The 15,014-nt window shown below is 45.3% G+C and overlaps 1 protein-coding gene across 3 annotated transcripts; it reads right to left on the bottom strand.

Annotated features, from left to right (window-relative positions):
• Window positions 1-923: 923 nt before the first annotated feature.
• Abracl (ABRA C-terminal like) lies at window positions 924-14,318 on the bottom strand. Of its 3 annotated transcripts, none has more exons than XM_036169376.1 (3): window positions 14,071-14,318; window positions 7,996-8,062; window positions 924-1,484 (listed from the first exon to the last, which is right to left on the bottom strand). In XM_036169376.1, the coding sequence occupies exons 2-3, from the start codon at window positions 8,054-8,056 to the stop codon at window positions 1,300-1,302; spliced, it is 246 nt and encodes an 81-aa protein (XP_036025269.1). In that variant the 5' UTR covers window positions 8,057-8,062; window positions 14,071-14,318; the 3' UTR covers window positions 924-1,299. The 3 variants fall into 3 exon arrangements, with proteins under 3 accessions (XP_036025269.1, XP_036025267.1, XP_036025268.1); XM_036169374.1 differs by lacking the exon at window positions 14,071-14,318 and adding an exon at window positions 13,833-13,909; XM_036169375.1 differs by lacking the exon at window positions 14,071-14,318 and adding an exon at window positions 13,761-13,826.
• Window positions 14,319-15,014: the final 696 nt, after the last annotated feature.

Genomic DNA, 15,014 nt, shown 5'->3' with positions numbered 1-15,014 from the left:
AAACCACTTTAGAGTTTCATTTTTCTTATAAACATGCTTAGAAGCCATCTCTCCTTTGCCTTCTGCTAATCACTCCTCCCATTGGATTTCTAAGTTATTCTTCTTTGCTGGTCCACCTCCTTCTTCTTCACCCATCATGAACTTAACCACCTGGACCAGGGCACCTCCTGTCACCACTGTGTCACAAAAACATCTCATTCGCCATGAGAAACCTGTGTTCCAACCTGTGTACTCATTCGAGACAGAGTCGCCTCACGTTCCCCAGGCTGACCTCGAGTTTCTGATCCTCTTAGCTCAACTCTTGAGTTGTTGACCTTTGCAGGCGCGTGCCACCACGACTGGTTTCTGGTTGATTCCTGTCTCTCCGGCTTCTGAGCTCCCAAGGAGACTGTCTGTTCTGAACCATCTCCTCCTAACATGTCCTTCCTGGCCAACCTCATGGCTTCCCTTTCATATGATCCTGCCTTGCTAGTCCACGCCCCGGCCTATGCTATAGCCATCAGCCTTCTACATCCCATCTTCCTCCCGCTAAAGAACCAGTTCCTACCACTTCTCAATGTACACACCGCCTCCTCTGTGATGTGCACTCTGGACACTGTGGCCTTCACTGGTTTTACCCTGCTTGGTGGTCTCCATCATCTTCAGCTGAGTCTTCTTCCAGAAAAGCAGATTTCTTTCTGATGCAATCACAGATGGCCTCCTATTGTTTGAATCTAACCACAAGGTTAAAAAGGTTAGGGTTTTTGTTTTTTTTTTTTTTGCCATATCCCCTAACTCAGAGCTAAGTTTACATCTACATCAATCAATAATTCTTATTTGATTAATTTCGTGGTTTTGAAGATTTATTTTTTCTAAATTAAGATACAAAAACTTCAATTGCAAGAGGCACATTCATACTTAAATGACAAAACACAGCCATCAGGCAATTTAAAGGCAGTAACATGTTTTTATTACGTAAACATAACATTCCTCATGGCAACTGATCTTCAGTTTGCTTCTTGCTTTCACAGAATGTCAAGTGCCTGTAGAAATTATCTAAGAATGATTTAAGAAAACAAAAACTCCCCTCACACCTCCAAAAATGTTTCGATGCCTACATTTCCCAACCACATTCTTAAGAAAAAATAATAGGTTTTGTTTACTTTACAGAGTAATGTTTTCTTTCAAGGTATAAAAACAGGACTTCTCAATGAGTCCCCTCTGTTTCCAAAGTTCTACAAAAATACGTAAGGAAGCTTATGTTTGTCTTTTGACTTGATTATTCCAGTTTACCAGAGATACAGAGATATGCAAACCGCGTCAATCTTGCAGCAACACAATGTCAACATCGTCGTGAACACCCTGCAGCAGCAGTTCCCCTGTGTATGTGACAATCTTCCTTCGTTTGGCAGCTTTCAGCGTTCCCACCAAGGCTTCAAAGAGGTTGGCACACCTGTCATCCTGGAAGAGGACCCCAAACTTCACGCTCAACTTCCCATCAGCATCTAATTGCAGAAACACAACGTGAGTAAATGCGGCTCGCCTCCGTGGACGGCAACCTTGGAACATCTTGGGGAAACCTCTCACCAGAGGGTAACAGCGATTAAAACATTAGACCACACCTCTTCCTACACTCAAGGAGCAGAATAAACATGGTACGCTTTGCAGACAGAGACCAAAAGGGACAGAAAGCAGCGTTTATGAAGGTGAATGTGGTCAGTCATGGAAATGCATGCACACCTTTAATCTCAGCACTCAGGAGGCAGAAGCAGGCAGAAGCAAGCAGAAGTCTGTGAGTTCAAAACCAAGCTGGTCTACACAGCAAGTTTCAAGCCAGCCAGGGCTACATTGTGAGACCCTGTCTCAAAGTTAAGAAAAAAAAAAATAAAGATATAAAAAAAATTAATGTGCTATATGGTAGGAAGGCTGTAGCTAAATTTTTCTCAGTTTTGATATCAAAATTGTTATTTGGGACTAGAGAGATGGCTCAGCAGTGAACAACACTGGCTGTTCTTCCCGAGGGCCCAGGGTTCATTTCCCAGCACCCACATGGCAACTGCTAACTATTTGTAACTCCAGTTCCAGGGGATGCAATGCCCTCTCCTGACCTCCATGGGCACCAGGCTCACATGTGGTACACAAACATATTCGAGGGCAAAACACCCACAAAAATTTACAAATTTTATTTAAAAATGAAATTTTAAAAAATAAATCCTTTTAAAAACAAATAAAAATAAAATTATGTTAGCTGCCAGATTGTAAGTGGAAGGGAAAGAGCATGTTCAGTGGTCATGATACACAGAAGAATATGCCCTGTTTTAATGTGTTCTGTGGCTGAGCATCCACTGCTTGCCTGCTCTTCTATTAATTCACTTCATGTTTGGCTCTAGTCCTAATGAACTGTCTGCTTTTGGCCAAGGTGCCATGAGAGATCTGGCTTTTGTAACTGTACTCATACTGAGTTATCAGCCCAGCATCCCAGACCCTCTTCTCTACCTTTATTTAAGAACAGAGTCAACTGTAGCCTTCCCTGAGACCTCCTTCACAATTCTCAATTGCATTGGTTATCTCTTCTTACCAAGCTGTCAAAGCACACACCATGAACTTTAGTAACAATAGCCAATGTCTATCGCTATGTTCCTGGAACTGTTAAATGAACTTTATAGTCATTAAAATGCACTCAATCCTCATTTCCTATAAGAAAAGACACCATTGGCTTCAAGAAGCACCATTGTTTTATATCTAGTTAAACTGCCAGGTTACATAAAGCAAAGCAATATTAAGATACATTCTAAGCCAGGCAGTGGTAGTGTACACCTTTAATCCCAGCACTCAAGAGACAGAGGCAGGTGAATCTCTGTAAGTTGGAGGACAGCCAAGGCTGTTACACAGAGAAACCCTGTCTCAAAAAAAAAACCAAAACAACAACAGAAAGATATATTCTATTTTAGAGACTTTAAAATACAAAGTGTCTGAATTATTGAAACATTATTATTCAACAAATAAGGAAATGAAGACACAGAAATATGTGACAGAGTGCACAAGATCACCCAGCAAGTATGAGAGGAACAGCAGTCAGTCCTAGAGTCTGGCAGGAGTTCATATTCTGGTTTGACATTCTTTTAAAAAACTTTTAGACAAGGTCTCAATGGTCCAGGATGGCCTTGACCTACCAAGAGCTGGGATCACAGGCAAGTATCATCACAGTTAGCTAAGCCCATACTGTTAACCTCTTCCAAGTGTACTTCCAGTCCGCTCATCTCCAGATGCTCAAAGACCTTCAGGACTCAAATAGAATTCGTTTTCAATTCTATATCCTCTATACTTGTGCCCCAAGAAGGTAATCACGAATCCTTGTTGGATGAAAGACTTTCGATCCCCAAGTAATCATATTCTCCACTTCATCTTTTCTAACTGGATGAAAAAGGATACTTTAAAGATTCGGACTTTCAAAGAGACAGATAAGATTTCCTTCATCAATTTCTAGTAGGAGCTCATACATCATATGCAGATTAGTCAAAATCACTCCAGGCTCAACTGAAAAAAGCCATAACATGTCAGAAGATGACATAGTACCATACAGTCATTTTTTGCCAACAATAAAGTCAAGGTGTTCTGGTAAGGCTGTGAATTTTAAAGTACTTTCATGCATATTCATGTTATGATAATTAGCTTGTCTTCTAATTTGTAAAGCTGCTCATTTTGAAATGGAACTTCAGATCTCGCCCCAGAAGAACACAGACATTCTTTTCAGGAGTGCAAAGGTTGGAATTTTAAAGCTAGCTGAACCTTACCAGTGAACACCAGGTTGACATGAACAGGAACAGTCTACAAATTCCTGGAAATATGATCTTAACGATCCAAACATACTAATTCCAAGTATTGTAATCCTACTGGAGCTGGAGCGACCCAGGAGACATGGGAAAGGAACACAAGGAGGGTGGGATTGGTGGAAATCAGACCTCCCCAGACTTGCATCAAGTGGGTGTAGTGAAGGGGTAAGAGCAACGTGGAGTTAGGAAAGACTTGTTTGACTGGAGACCTAAGGTGAATAAGCTACACTCTCCAGTGTCTTCTCAGTGTTCTACACAAACATAATTCATTCCCATTCCAAGTTCACCTCGTGTGTCCCCTCCTCAACTAACCTGCCTACACGTCTACATGTCCAAGTCCCACCTATTCAAGGCTTGACTAAGTAAGTGTTCTCACTCTACAGTTACTAATGATCTATTGCACTGGAACCACACTGAAGTGAATGTCAGCACTTCACAGTCTAGAGAGCCTTTTTTCCCTGATAATTGTCTCATCAGTTTTTAGCTATTTTCCTTTTCCTTTTTCTTTTTTGGTTTTTGAGATGGGGTTTTTCTGTGTAGTTTTGGCTCCTTTCCTAGAACTCACCCTGGAGCCCAAGCTGGCCTCGAACTCACCGAGATCTGCCTGCCTCTGCCTCCCTCATGCAAGGCGTGCGCTGCCGCTGCCATGCCTCCACCGCCCAGGAGCTATTTTTATCAATTAAGGGATAAGATGCTTGAAAAAATGAAACATGCCTATGTCACTTGCACTTATACCGGGCTTGGTACATCCGGGAGAGCAATATCAGCCAGTGACAAGATGATGAATCACATGTGGCTGTAACCTCCACAATACTTCCATACATCTCTACTTGACATTTCAGTTACAGTGTCAAAATAAAATGACTAGAGTAGACTCAAGGAGGAGGAAGCTGTGTGGTTGATATATTGTGCACCCCAAAAACGTATCTGGTCAAAGAACAGAACAGCCACTATATTAAACATAGGTTTAGACAGTGGTAGCACACACCTTTAATCCTAGCATTCCGGAGGCAGACATCTGTATGGATCTCTGTTAGTTCAAAGCCACACTGGAAACAGCCAGGCATGGTGACACACACCTTTAATCCCAGGAAGTGATGGCAGGAAGCAGAAAGGTATATAAGGCATGAGGACCAGGAACTAGAGCCTTTTTTAAGTTTTTAGCTTTCAGCAGCAGCTCAGCTGAGATCCATTCAGATGAAGACACAGAGGCTTCAGTTTGAGGAAACAGGATGGGCTGAGGAGTTGGCAAGGTGAGGTTAGCTGTGGCTTGTGCTGCTTTTCTGATCTTTCAACGTTCACCCCAATACCTGGCTCTGGGTTTGTTTGTTTTGGGTTTGTTTTTTTGTTGTTGTTGTTGTTGTTTTGTTTTGTTTTCAAGACAGGGTTTCTCTGTGTAGCTTTGCGCCTTTCCTGGAACTCACTTGGTAGGTCAGGCTGGCCTCAAACTCACAGAGATCCATCTTGCTCTGCCTCCCGAGTGCTGGGATTAGAGGCGAGTGCCATCACCGCCCAGCTTCTTTATTATTATTATTATTATTATTATTTGTTTATTTGTTTATTTGTTTATTTATTTATTTGAGCTGAGGATCGAACCTAGGGACTTGCGCTTGGCTCTATCACTGAGCTAAATCCCCAACATGACTGGGTTTGTTTTTATTAATAAGACCTTTTAAGATTTGAGCAACAAAGCTAGGACTGGCTCAGTAGTGGAGCACCTGCTCAGCATGTCTGAGAGCATGAATTCTATATGGAGGAAGCAGGGAGAATAACGCCACCCAAAGATAACCCGTGGTCTACTCTGTAGAACCTGTGAATTCCTTCCCTTACAAGGCAGAAGGAATTTTTCAAATGTGGTTAAATAAGGGCTCTAAAAGGGGGCATTGTTCTGGATTATCTGGATCCAATTCATGGAATCCTAAGAGTTCTTAAGAATGGAAGAGGGGGGGCAGAGTCATGAGGCATGAGGGCACCCAACTCCCCACACTGTTGCTGGTTTTGAGGACAGAGAAAGGGAGCCATGAGCCAAGGGATGCAGGCAGTTCCAGAAGCTAGTGAAAGTAAAGAACTGCATGCAATCTCCTCAGAACCCCCCAGAAAGGACTGAAGTCAGCCAGCACCTGGATCTGAGCCTGGAAAGACGCTCGTCAGATGCCTGAACTACACAAAACAGGAAGTGCGTCCTGCTGTTAAACATCTTGCTTTCCCATTGCTAAGTCTGTGGTAACTGGCTACAGCAGGAATAGAAAACAAGGGCAGGGGGCTGAGGAGAGAGCTGTGTGAGCACGGGGGCTTGAATTCAATGACCTGGACCCACAAGAAATGGGGGATGCACCCTGAGGAGGTAAAGACAGAGGGGTTCTGGGGCTCACTGGCCAGCCAGCTTAGTCTATTTGGTGAGCCCCTAGTCCCAATGAGAGACGTCATCTCAAAAAAACAACTTAAGAGGAGTCCCAAGGAATGACACCTGAGATTAACCTTTGACCTCTACGTGCCTGTGCACAGTCACGCACACACACACAGAAGAGGAAGAAAACTAATATACGAGACGGTAGGAATTAACAGCTTAATGGAATCCGTTTAAAGTGCGTCTATCCTAATATAATGTCCTATATTAAAGGAATTGTAGCTCATAAGCAAACGGTTCTAAGAAGAAAGCAAGCTATTATGGTATAGCTTTTCTTTTCCTTCCTTCCTTCCTTCCTTCCTTCCTTCCTTCCTTCCTTCCTTCCTTCCTTCCTTTCTTTTAGAGACAGGGTTTCCGTGTACCGGCCAAGGTGGCCTTCAACTTGTGATGATCCCGCCTCCGCCTCCCCAGTGCTGAAATTACAAGAGTGCAATGTTTGTTTATGAGATGCTCTGGAACATCAGTTTTCATTTATAGAATAATTCTACAACTTTGAATTCCACTATTTTAGTTGATGCAGAATACGTTCATTATTCCATATGCTCTCCAATCCTTGTACATCTCAGATGGAGCAAATGTACCTCATGCTACGAGTACAACCACTTCAGTACAGCTTAGGAGAAAGACACTAGTACACCAATTTTACGTGGTTGCTATCCTCACTATAGCTGCTTGGCTACTGTGGGCAAAGATACAAAAAAAGGATCTAAAAGTTGGTTTATTTTACTACTATGTTTGGAATTGTACAAATCCCAAGAACTCAGAGAAAATAAAGATAATTGTGATGGCTATTCTTGGATGTCAACTTGACGACACCTAGAATTAACTCAAATAAAACGTAAGCAGCTGGGTGCACCTGTGAGCGGCTTTCTTCTTATTTAAATCATTTGAAGTGGGAAGACCCACTTTTTTTTTTCTTTCTTTTCTTTTTTTTTCCAGAGCAGAAGACCAAACCCAGGGCCTTGCGTACTCTACCACCAAGCTAAATCCCCAGCCCCAGGGAAGACCCACTTTGAACCCAGCTCTTTTGAGGATGGGAAGATCCACCTTTAATCTAGCCCACACCTTCTGGTGGCAGCCAACACTAATATAAAGGGCATGGAAGAAGGAAGCTTGCTCTCTTTGCCTGTTTTCACTCACTGGCGAGTCCACTCCTTCACTGATATTAGAGCCCACTATTTTGGGATTCTGGCGTATTCTGAAGACCGCCTAAGACATCCATCCTCATGGACTGAACAACTACTGGATTCTTGGATCTTCCATTAGTAGACAGACATTGTTGGACTAGCTGGACCACAACCTGAAGGCATTCTAATAAAACCTTTTTCTATACATATATAGATCAGCTCTATAAGTTCTGTTCCTCTAGAGGGGCCTGACTAATACAACAATTTAGTGTAATTTCAGTCTAAATCTCTGATCACTTATAAATTTATAAAATAAAATAGAGCAGAAAACAAGAATTTTAACAGCAAAAAAAACCAAAACAAAACAAAACAAAAAAACTAAAAAACAAAAAAACAACCTAACTCGAACGCTAGACTTTAATACAAACAAAAGAAGTTTCAAGGTGATTTTTCAATTCAAAAAATAATAAAACATCTCCACTATTCTCTGCCTCAGAAACCCAGCACCCCAACAAACACCCCTTGAAGACTAAGAGCATTAGCACCTCAGGCTGTGGGCAGAGTGTGTCACTGTGTCCTAAGTCCTGCTCAGCTTTGCCAGAATGCCTTGAGATAGACTGAAGAAATACTCCCGAATTAGGATACTTACTTTTAGAGCCCAGACGCTGAATTTCCTCCACTAGGAGGTTAACCTCATGATCCACATTCATGGCTGGCTGAAAGAGAAAGGAAGTTTACGTTACAGCCATTTCTTTCTTTTTTTTTTAAATCCCCTGAGACAGGGTTTCTCTGTGGAGCTTTGGAGCCTGTCCTGGAGCTCACTCTGTAGACCAGGCTAGCCTCGAACTCACAGAGATCCCCCTGGCTCTGCCTGGAGAGTGCTGGGATTAAAGGCGTGCGCCACCACTGCCGGGCCGTTACAGCCATTTCTATACTCCATCAGGCACTCAGCAATCCAAGGGCCCTTTCTCTTTTTCATGCAGCAGTGGTCAATATTATTGACCACGCCCCTTTTCTACTTGTATGAGGTGTAACGCACTAAAATAGCTCTGCTTTCCCTCTACCTGTAAAACTTGCCTCTCCGTTGCCCCACTCCTGGGACTGTGGGCTACTAGGGAGAAGATGGCCTCTCCTCACCACAGTATTACTCCTTGCACATCTTGTCACGGAGTGCTGCTAAGCACCCAGACTGCAAGAGGTCACAGTATCCACGCTCAAGGCAGAGAAAGGCCCCCAATGAATAGCAATGTGGCACGCACTCTCTGGGTGCTGGGTGAAAGGCATTATTGGCAGGCCCCTCCTTGGAGAGGACGGGGGAAGGTGGACCAAGTGGACACATGGGAAGGAGCACGCTATACAAAGGTAATTGGAAATGGAAAATTATGGAGACAAGGAGAAAACACAAGACACAGCTGAGGCAGGCCCTGAATTAGGGGATGTTGTGTGGAGACCCACAGAGGTTTCCTAGAGAGATCTGAGATTGCTTTACCCAGCAGGGCTGCATAGGGGAATGATTGGACCACGGGTGGGGGGACCAGGTGTTTGGAAGGGTCTGTACTTGGCTGTATGGTATGATTTGATCTAGCGAGGGGGAAGTATTTTTGCCCCCGCCCCTTGGCATTGTTACAAAAAACCCTTTTGAGCCTGGTGGTGGTGGCGAATTCCTTTAATCCCAGCATTCGGGAGGCAGAACCAGCCGGATCTCTGTGAGTTTAAGGCCTTCCTGATCTACAGAGTGAGATCCAGGAAAGGCACAAAGGCACAGAGAAACCCTGTCTCGAAAAACCAAAAAAGAAAAAAAAAAAAAAAAAGAAAGAAAAAAAGAAAAAAAAAAAAAGGAAAAAAATCCCTTTTGAAGAGACAGAAGGGGCAGGTGGATTTTGATCCAAGTCCTCCCTAAACTTTCCTGTGTTTCTGTCTGTCTCCTCTCTCTTTCTATTTAAAAGTTTCTTATTCTTCCCATCTCTTCATAAGAACCCTTTGGAAAGTGGGAGCTGGCCTCCCACAATGGAGATGCCAAGATAAACTACATGCTCCCTGCTCTTCAGGAGTCTGGGGTCTAGAGGTGATACAGACCCATCCCAAGGCCACATGGATACCTTCAGGTCAGTGCAGTGATAACTTCCGGTTCACATACAGGAACATCACACCTTTCTCTGGATTCTGCCCGTGAAAACTGCCTGCATTGCACCACGCGTAGTGAAGCACATTCATTTCCCATTGCGAAGAGTCCATGTTAATGAGAGCTGAGCCTGCTAAGTCCTGCTAAGTCCTGCTGTGCTTGCTAAGTCTTCCACAGACTGGATTCTGGCCTCTGTTCCAGCCTCCTCCGCTGTCCACTCGAGCGCTGAGCTGCAGCTCCGGGAGTCTTTCCATTCCTCAAATACCCCTGTCAAGGCTGCCAACCTCCTCTGTCTTCTTACTTCTTCAGGCTATTCCCTTTCCTAGGCTCATGAATCAGTCCCAGCTTGAACGGAACATCCACCAGAAAGCATTCCCTCAGCTGAGGACAGCGCCCCTACTGGGTGTTCCGCAGCGCTGCATGCCTCTTTTCTTTCACTTGGTTGGAAAGACTGGCTTCTGAGCTTTCCTCCGCTAGAAGGTAAATTCCTCTCCACAGAGATCTGACTTAAAAATTCCTTGTTACCATGCCTGGCACCAAGAGGAGAGGTTAAACAAACCCTGTTTCATGAAACTAACAAGAACAAGCAAAGGGATGCCGGGATAGAACTCCACCTACGGAGACCAGCATGAGCAACTGGGCAGGAGGGGTGTCGATTCAATCTGCTTTCACAAGAGAAGTTCTCCAGGCTGAGTAAGGAGCTAAAGGGTGGAGCTGTGTGTGTTACTGTTTTCATTAAAGTGAAGGCTTCAAAGAAACAACTTCATCCAGATGGATTATTACTAATCCCTGGGAGCTTCTAAAATAAGAGTGTCATCTACAACTGGATACCACCACCTGCTTAAATGACACTGGTTGGGGACACCAGATTTCCAACCAGCTAACAATCACACATGCCACGACCATCTGCTGTTATTTGCATGAACACTGGAATTGAAGGGGCTGATCGCAGTAAAATGCAAACTCTTCAATTAAATGCAACTCTCTAAAACTTACTATCAATAATTATACTGTCCATACCTGGCGGTGGTGGCGGCGCACGCCTTTCATCCCAGCACTCAGGAGGCAGAGGCAGGTGGATCTTGGTGAGTTCGAGGCCAGCCTGGTCTACAAAGTGAGTGCCAGGACAGCCAGGGCTACACAGAGAGACCCTGTCTCAAAAGACCCCCATACAAAAATAAAAAAAATATCTTATATTGTGCAACTGTATTGGGGGCTTTTGTGTTGGTGAAAACATAATTATGTAATTCAAGGCACAATTTAAAAATGATACTAAGAAGCTAAAAAAAAAAAAAACCCAAAGGACATAGCATAATGGTGGCAGTGAACCTCTGTCAGTGGTGGTCAGTGGATGTTTTGTGGGGCCAGTACTGTTTCCCCACTCTGGCACAAGCGGTCCAAGTTTTGTTTGGGGACAATACTTCCCCCATTACTCTCTAGTCATGTATGTGGACACAGCTTTATCCTCGGCTCCACAAGGGACCCAGAGTCAGTGGGATTGGTTAGAGGCATCAGGTCTCTCATCTGAGTTAATTCATATAATTCTTTTATTTTAAGCTTAAAAAAACATTTATTTGTTTGGGGGAGCACACGTATGTGGAGGTCTGAGGACAAATACTCTCACTCAAAACAGTCAAGTCCAACCTCAAGATCTTGCCAGACTATTAGTAAATAATTTCCACTGGCTCTAAGATGTGGGTTTACAACCCTGGTGTAAATGGTTACCCTATGGGAAGACCCAGCTAGGAAATCCAGCAGAAGGAAAATCTAGGCGTAAAAATGACTCAGCCTGTCCCTGAGATCATGGATGTTTTGGTTATATGAACCAATGGCATTTACCCTGTTTATAAACGTGTGACAGTCTGTATGAATGTCTATTACTTGCATGCTAAAGAACATCAGAACATCGATCCAAAATGTTAGCTGAACTGTTATTTAAGAACACACACACACACACACACACACACACACACACACACACACGTAACATCCTTGTAATGTACTTACATACTCACTCTTGTTTGGTATTGTTCTACTGGTTAGGATGAACAGATGCAACAGAAAAGCAGATTTGGAGGCTGGGGGAACGGCTCAGTTCATAAAATACTTACTTTGCAAGCATGAGGTTCCTGGGTTTGAGCCCCAGAACCTCCATAAAAACGTTGGGCATGGTAGCACCTATGACTGTAATCCCAGAGCTGGGGAGACAGGGACAGGATCTAGGTGGGGCAACCCTGCTCCGTGGCCAACCAGTCTAGCTTAAGGGTGGGCTCCAGGCCAATGAGAGATCCTGTGTCAAAGGAGTTAGGTGGCTGGCATTCTTGAGGATGACACCTGAGGTTGTCCTCAGGCCTCCACATGCAAACACGTGTACACACACACACACACACACACACACACACACACACACACACGTGCATCTGTACACACACATTCAAGATGCACCTGCATGCAGAAGCATGCCCACACATGTAGGCAGGGGTGGGGGTGGGGGGATGACACAAGACAAGATTTGGGAGCCATATAAAAATCCTCTACAAAACTGCCCTGTTTCAGGAAGTAAGGATTTGTGAGAATGAAAAGCGAGAGAGAGAGAGAGAGAGAGAGAGGGAGAGAGAGAGAGAGAGAGAGAGGGAGGGAACTTGGACTGAAGGGAGAACGATTAGAGACTTCTGAGTCTGCTGTCTGTACATTTCCCTCTTCGGCACCATTCTGTCCCACTCTACTTCTGACACCAGGCAGATTTATATCTCATCTAACAACGAGAAACAAAGAGGAAGGCCCTCGGTCATGTGCCGCCTCCATTAAAATGGGCGCTCATCCAGTTTTAAAGCAGGCAGGCAGAGGGCATTTCTTTATAATTAATTACACACCAGGCTCCTTATCTGAGTTCATTCATGTCATTCTCTTATTTAAAAAAAAACAAAACAATAGCTTCATGTCATTCTCTTATTTTTTTAAAAACAATAGCTTCATGCCATTCTCTTATTTTTAAAAAAAATAGCTTTTTTGCATTTATTTATTTTGGAGGGTGTGACTGTGGTGATGAGACACAACTTGTGAGTTTCCCAAGTGGATCCCAGGGATCAAAATCTGGTCCTCAGGCCTGGCAGCAAGTGTCTGTATGCACTGATCCATTCATTCGGCTACCCTAATTCATGAAATTCTAAGAACCCTACAGAGCACTTATTACTTATGCCGTTTTATTGAGTATGTATGAGACAAGCTCACAATGGTTAATGCCACCAAGCGCGGTTCCTAACACATCCGTTTACCACGTCTTCTTCTGCTGCTATTATGCAAATGAATCTAATGTAATAGTGTATTCTTATGTAATATCATACGCTGAGTACTTATTAAGGCAGATCGTTTACAAAGCAAGACAAGGCTCCTATGCATAGGGAAATAATAGGTTTACTACTGTTAACACGCACACAACTTGCCATGTTTTAGTCATTTATTACGGGAGGGGACAAAGAAGAAAACCCTCACATTACACAATCTTCGGGAGTCCCACGGCAGTCTAAAAGCGGGACAGAAACCTTCGACTGGAGCGAGCCAGATCAAGAACAATGAGAGGTCACAAGCAGAGCAAGCCTAGGAAAAAGCGCCTGTCTGTGAGAGGCCAGAAGAATGGCAGCGGCAGATGTTAGCCGGGCCGCCTAACTGTCACAGACTCTAATTAGGCTGTCTGAGTGGGGCTCACAAAGAGTAAGGCTGTGGCAAACGCTGGGAAGCTCCATCAATCCACATTTGGAAAGGTAGGTCGGGAGCGTCCTCTAGTTATGTTTTAAAACTCCAAAGGTCAAGGAAATAAAGCCTACTGGAGTCGCCTCCCCCGGGAACCCGCAGCCAACTTCACAGTCTCTGGGCGCTCTTGCAGACTCACTTCTAGCGCTAACAGCTGGCGCGGGTCAAAGGCTGACCCGGTGCCTTTTCTCCTCAATCGCTAGATCGAGCACACTCCATATTTGGTCATCCCTCCTACAAGTTTGAGGTCTTGCCAAATAAGGGTCCCCAAATCCTGGGGCCTACGGGTACCCACTCGCTCACCCCTTAACTGGTGGCACAGGGCTGCGGAGCCCAGGACCCCAGGAAGGGCTTTGTCTCCGCCACTCACTCGCCCTTGGTTCCCCACGGCCAGAGCACCCGAGGGCACTGCCCGGGGACCTCCTCGAGTCCCGCATCCCCTCACTCACCCGCCCTCCGCACTGCAGAGGGCACTGTCCTGATGCGACTTCACTCCTCCGGGATCCTCCCCCCGACCCTCTTCCTGCCCAGCCCTTCCTCACCCAGCTCTGCAGAACCGCACCACACACCGACGCCAAGTGCAAAACCCACACACACATTGCACCGCTGCAAACCTCAGTTGGAGCTGCAGCTCCTTTCCCGGTCCGCCCCGCCCGGCAAAACGTCACGTGAGCCCAGTGCGGAAGTGTGCCGGCCAAGTGGGGTGCCCGCGAATGGGGTACGGGGAGGGGTGGGGGGCGCATGCCCACGGCCCCTCCAGCCACACCTCAGCACCTCGGGGTCACCGCCCTGCACCCGGGGCTCGACCCCCGGAAACCTCGGGTCCAGCTTTTCCTCCCCGGACTCGCTCACCTCTCCGATTGCTCCCTTCTTTCACGGAAGAGCTGATACCGCGTGGGTCTGGACTGGGTTCTCTGCTTCCGCGCCCCGGGGAGGAACAGGCTGAAGAAGGAAGTGGCCCCGGCGAAGAGAAAGGCTGTGGTGGAAGAGGGAGGGGAGAAGGAGAGGCGTGGGGGGCAAGTGAGACTAAGTGCTGTCTGGAAAGGGGCCGCCCACTCGCCCGGGACACGCCTAGGAGGAGGCAACCAGAGCAGACGCCGGAGCTGGAGGCAGGCTTCTAGGAATGCGGACCCAAAGTGCCATCACCTCTCTCCATCCCACTCAGTCAGGACGGGCATCAGACACTGGGCATTGATTTCCTGCCGGGGTATCTTAGCCCACAAGAGAGAAAGCGCCCCACCGTGCTGAATGCTGAGGTCTCCTACGGAAAAACCGTGACTCACATGGGTTTTGTATGCCAGGAAACAAAACAAAACAAAAAGACAATACTGTCTGAATTGGACAAACCTGGTTCTTGATCTTGGGTCAGAGCAGATTTGTTTCTCTCCATTGTTTCCTGCATTTAACTTCATATTTCAAAGTATTCAAACCCTCTTTATTTCCATCGTATGTGTGTAATATATTTGCCCTACCCAGAGTTTTCAAAAATAAAGAAAGTCAACCCAAATTACTTTTACAGTAGTTTCAATTGTAACTACGAGGGAAAGTTCTCTCCCCAACCCTAATTAATTGTCCAGGTCAACAGCGTTTTTTAGTTGCCTACGCCTTTGATCCCAGCACTCCACAGAGGCAGGCTGATCTCTGCGGCCAGCCTGATGGACACAGTGAGTTTCAGGACAGCCAGAGCTATGTAGAGAGAATCTGTGTCAAAAAGCCAAGTCTTCGCCAACCCACACACGGGCTCTTGAAGAACAAGGATCTACCAGGTCTCATCAAGCAGTAAGATTAGCAGTTAT

This window comes from Onychomys torridus, chromosome 19 (genome assembly GCF_903995425.1).
Source record: "Onychomys torridus chromosome 19, mOncTor1.1, whole genome shotgun sequence".
Lineage (NCBI taxonomy): Eukaryota > Metazoa > Chordata > Mammalia > Rodentia > Cricetidae > Onychomys > Onychomys torridus.
The sequence above is the reverse complement of the archived record's forward strand: the minus strand, read 5'-3'. Positions and strand labels throughout refer to the sequence as shown.

Bases quoted from the DNA above. Each gene is read 5' to 3' on its own strand.
- Abracl (XM_036169375.1), bottom strand. From the start codon at position 13,817: ATGTGTGTGTGGGTTTTGCACTTGGCGTCGGTGTGTGGTGCGGTTCTG. The intron at 8,063-13,760 runs GTGAGGAAGGGC...TTTCTCTTTCAG, and splicing joins GTGCGGTTCTGCAGAGCTGG to CCAGCCATGAATGTGGATCA. The intron at 1,485-7,995 runs GTAAGTATCCTA...TTCTGCAATTAG, and splicing joins TCAGCGTCTGGGCTCTAAAA to ATGCTGATGGGAAGTTGAGC.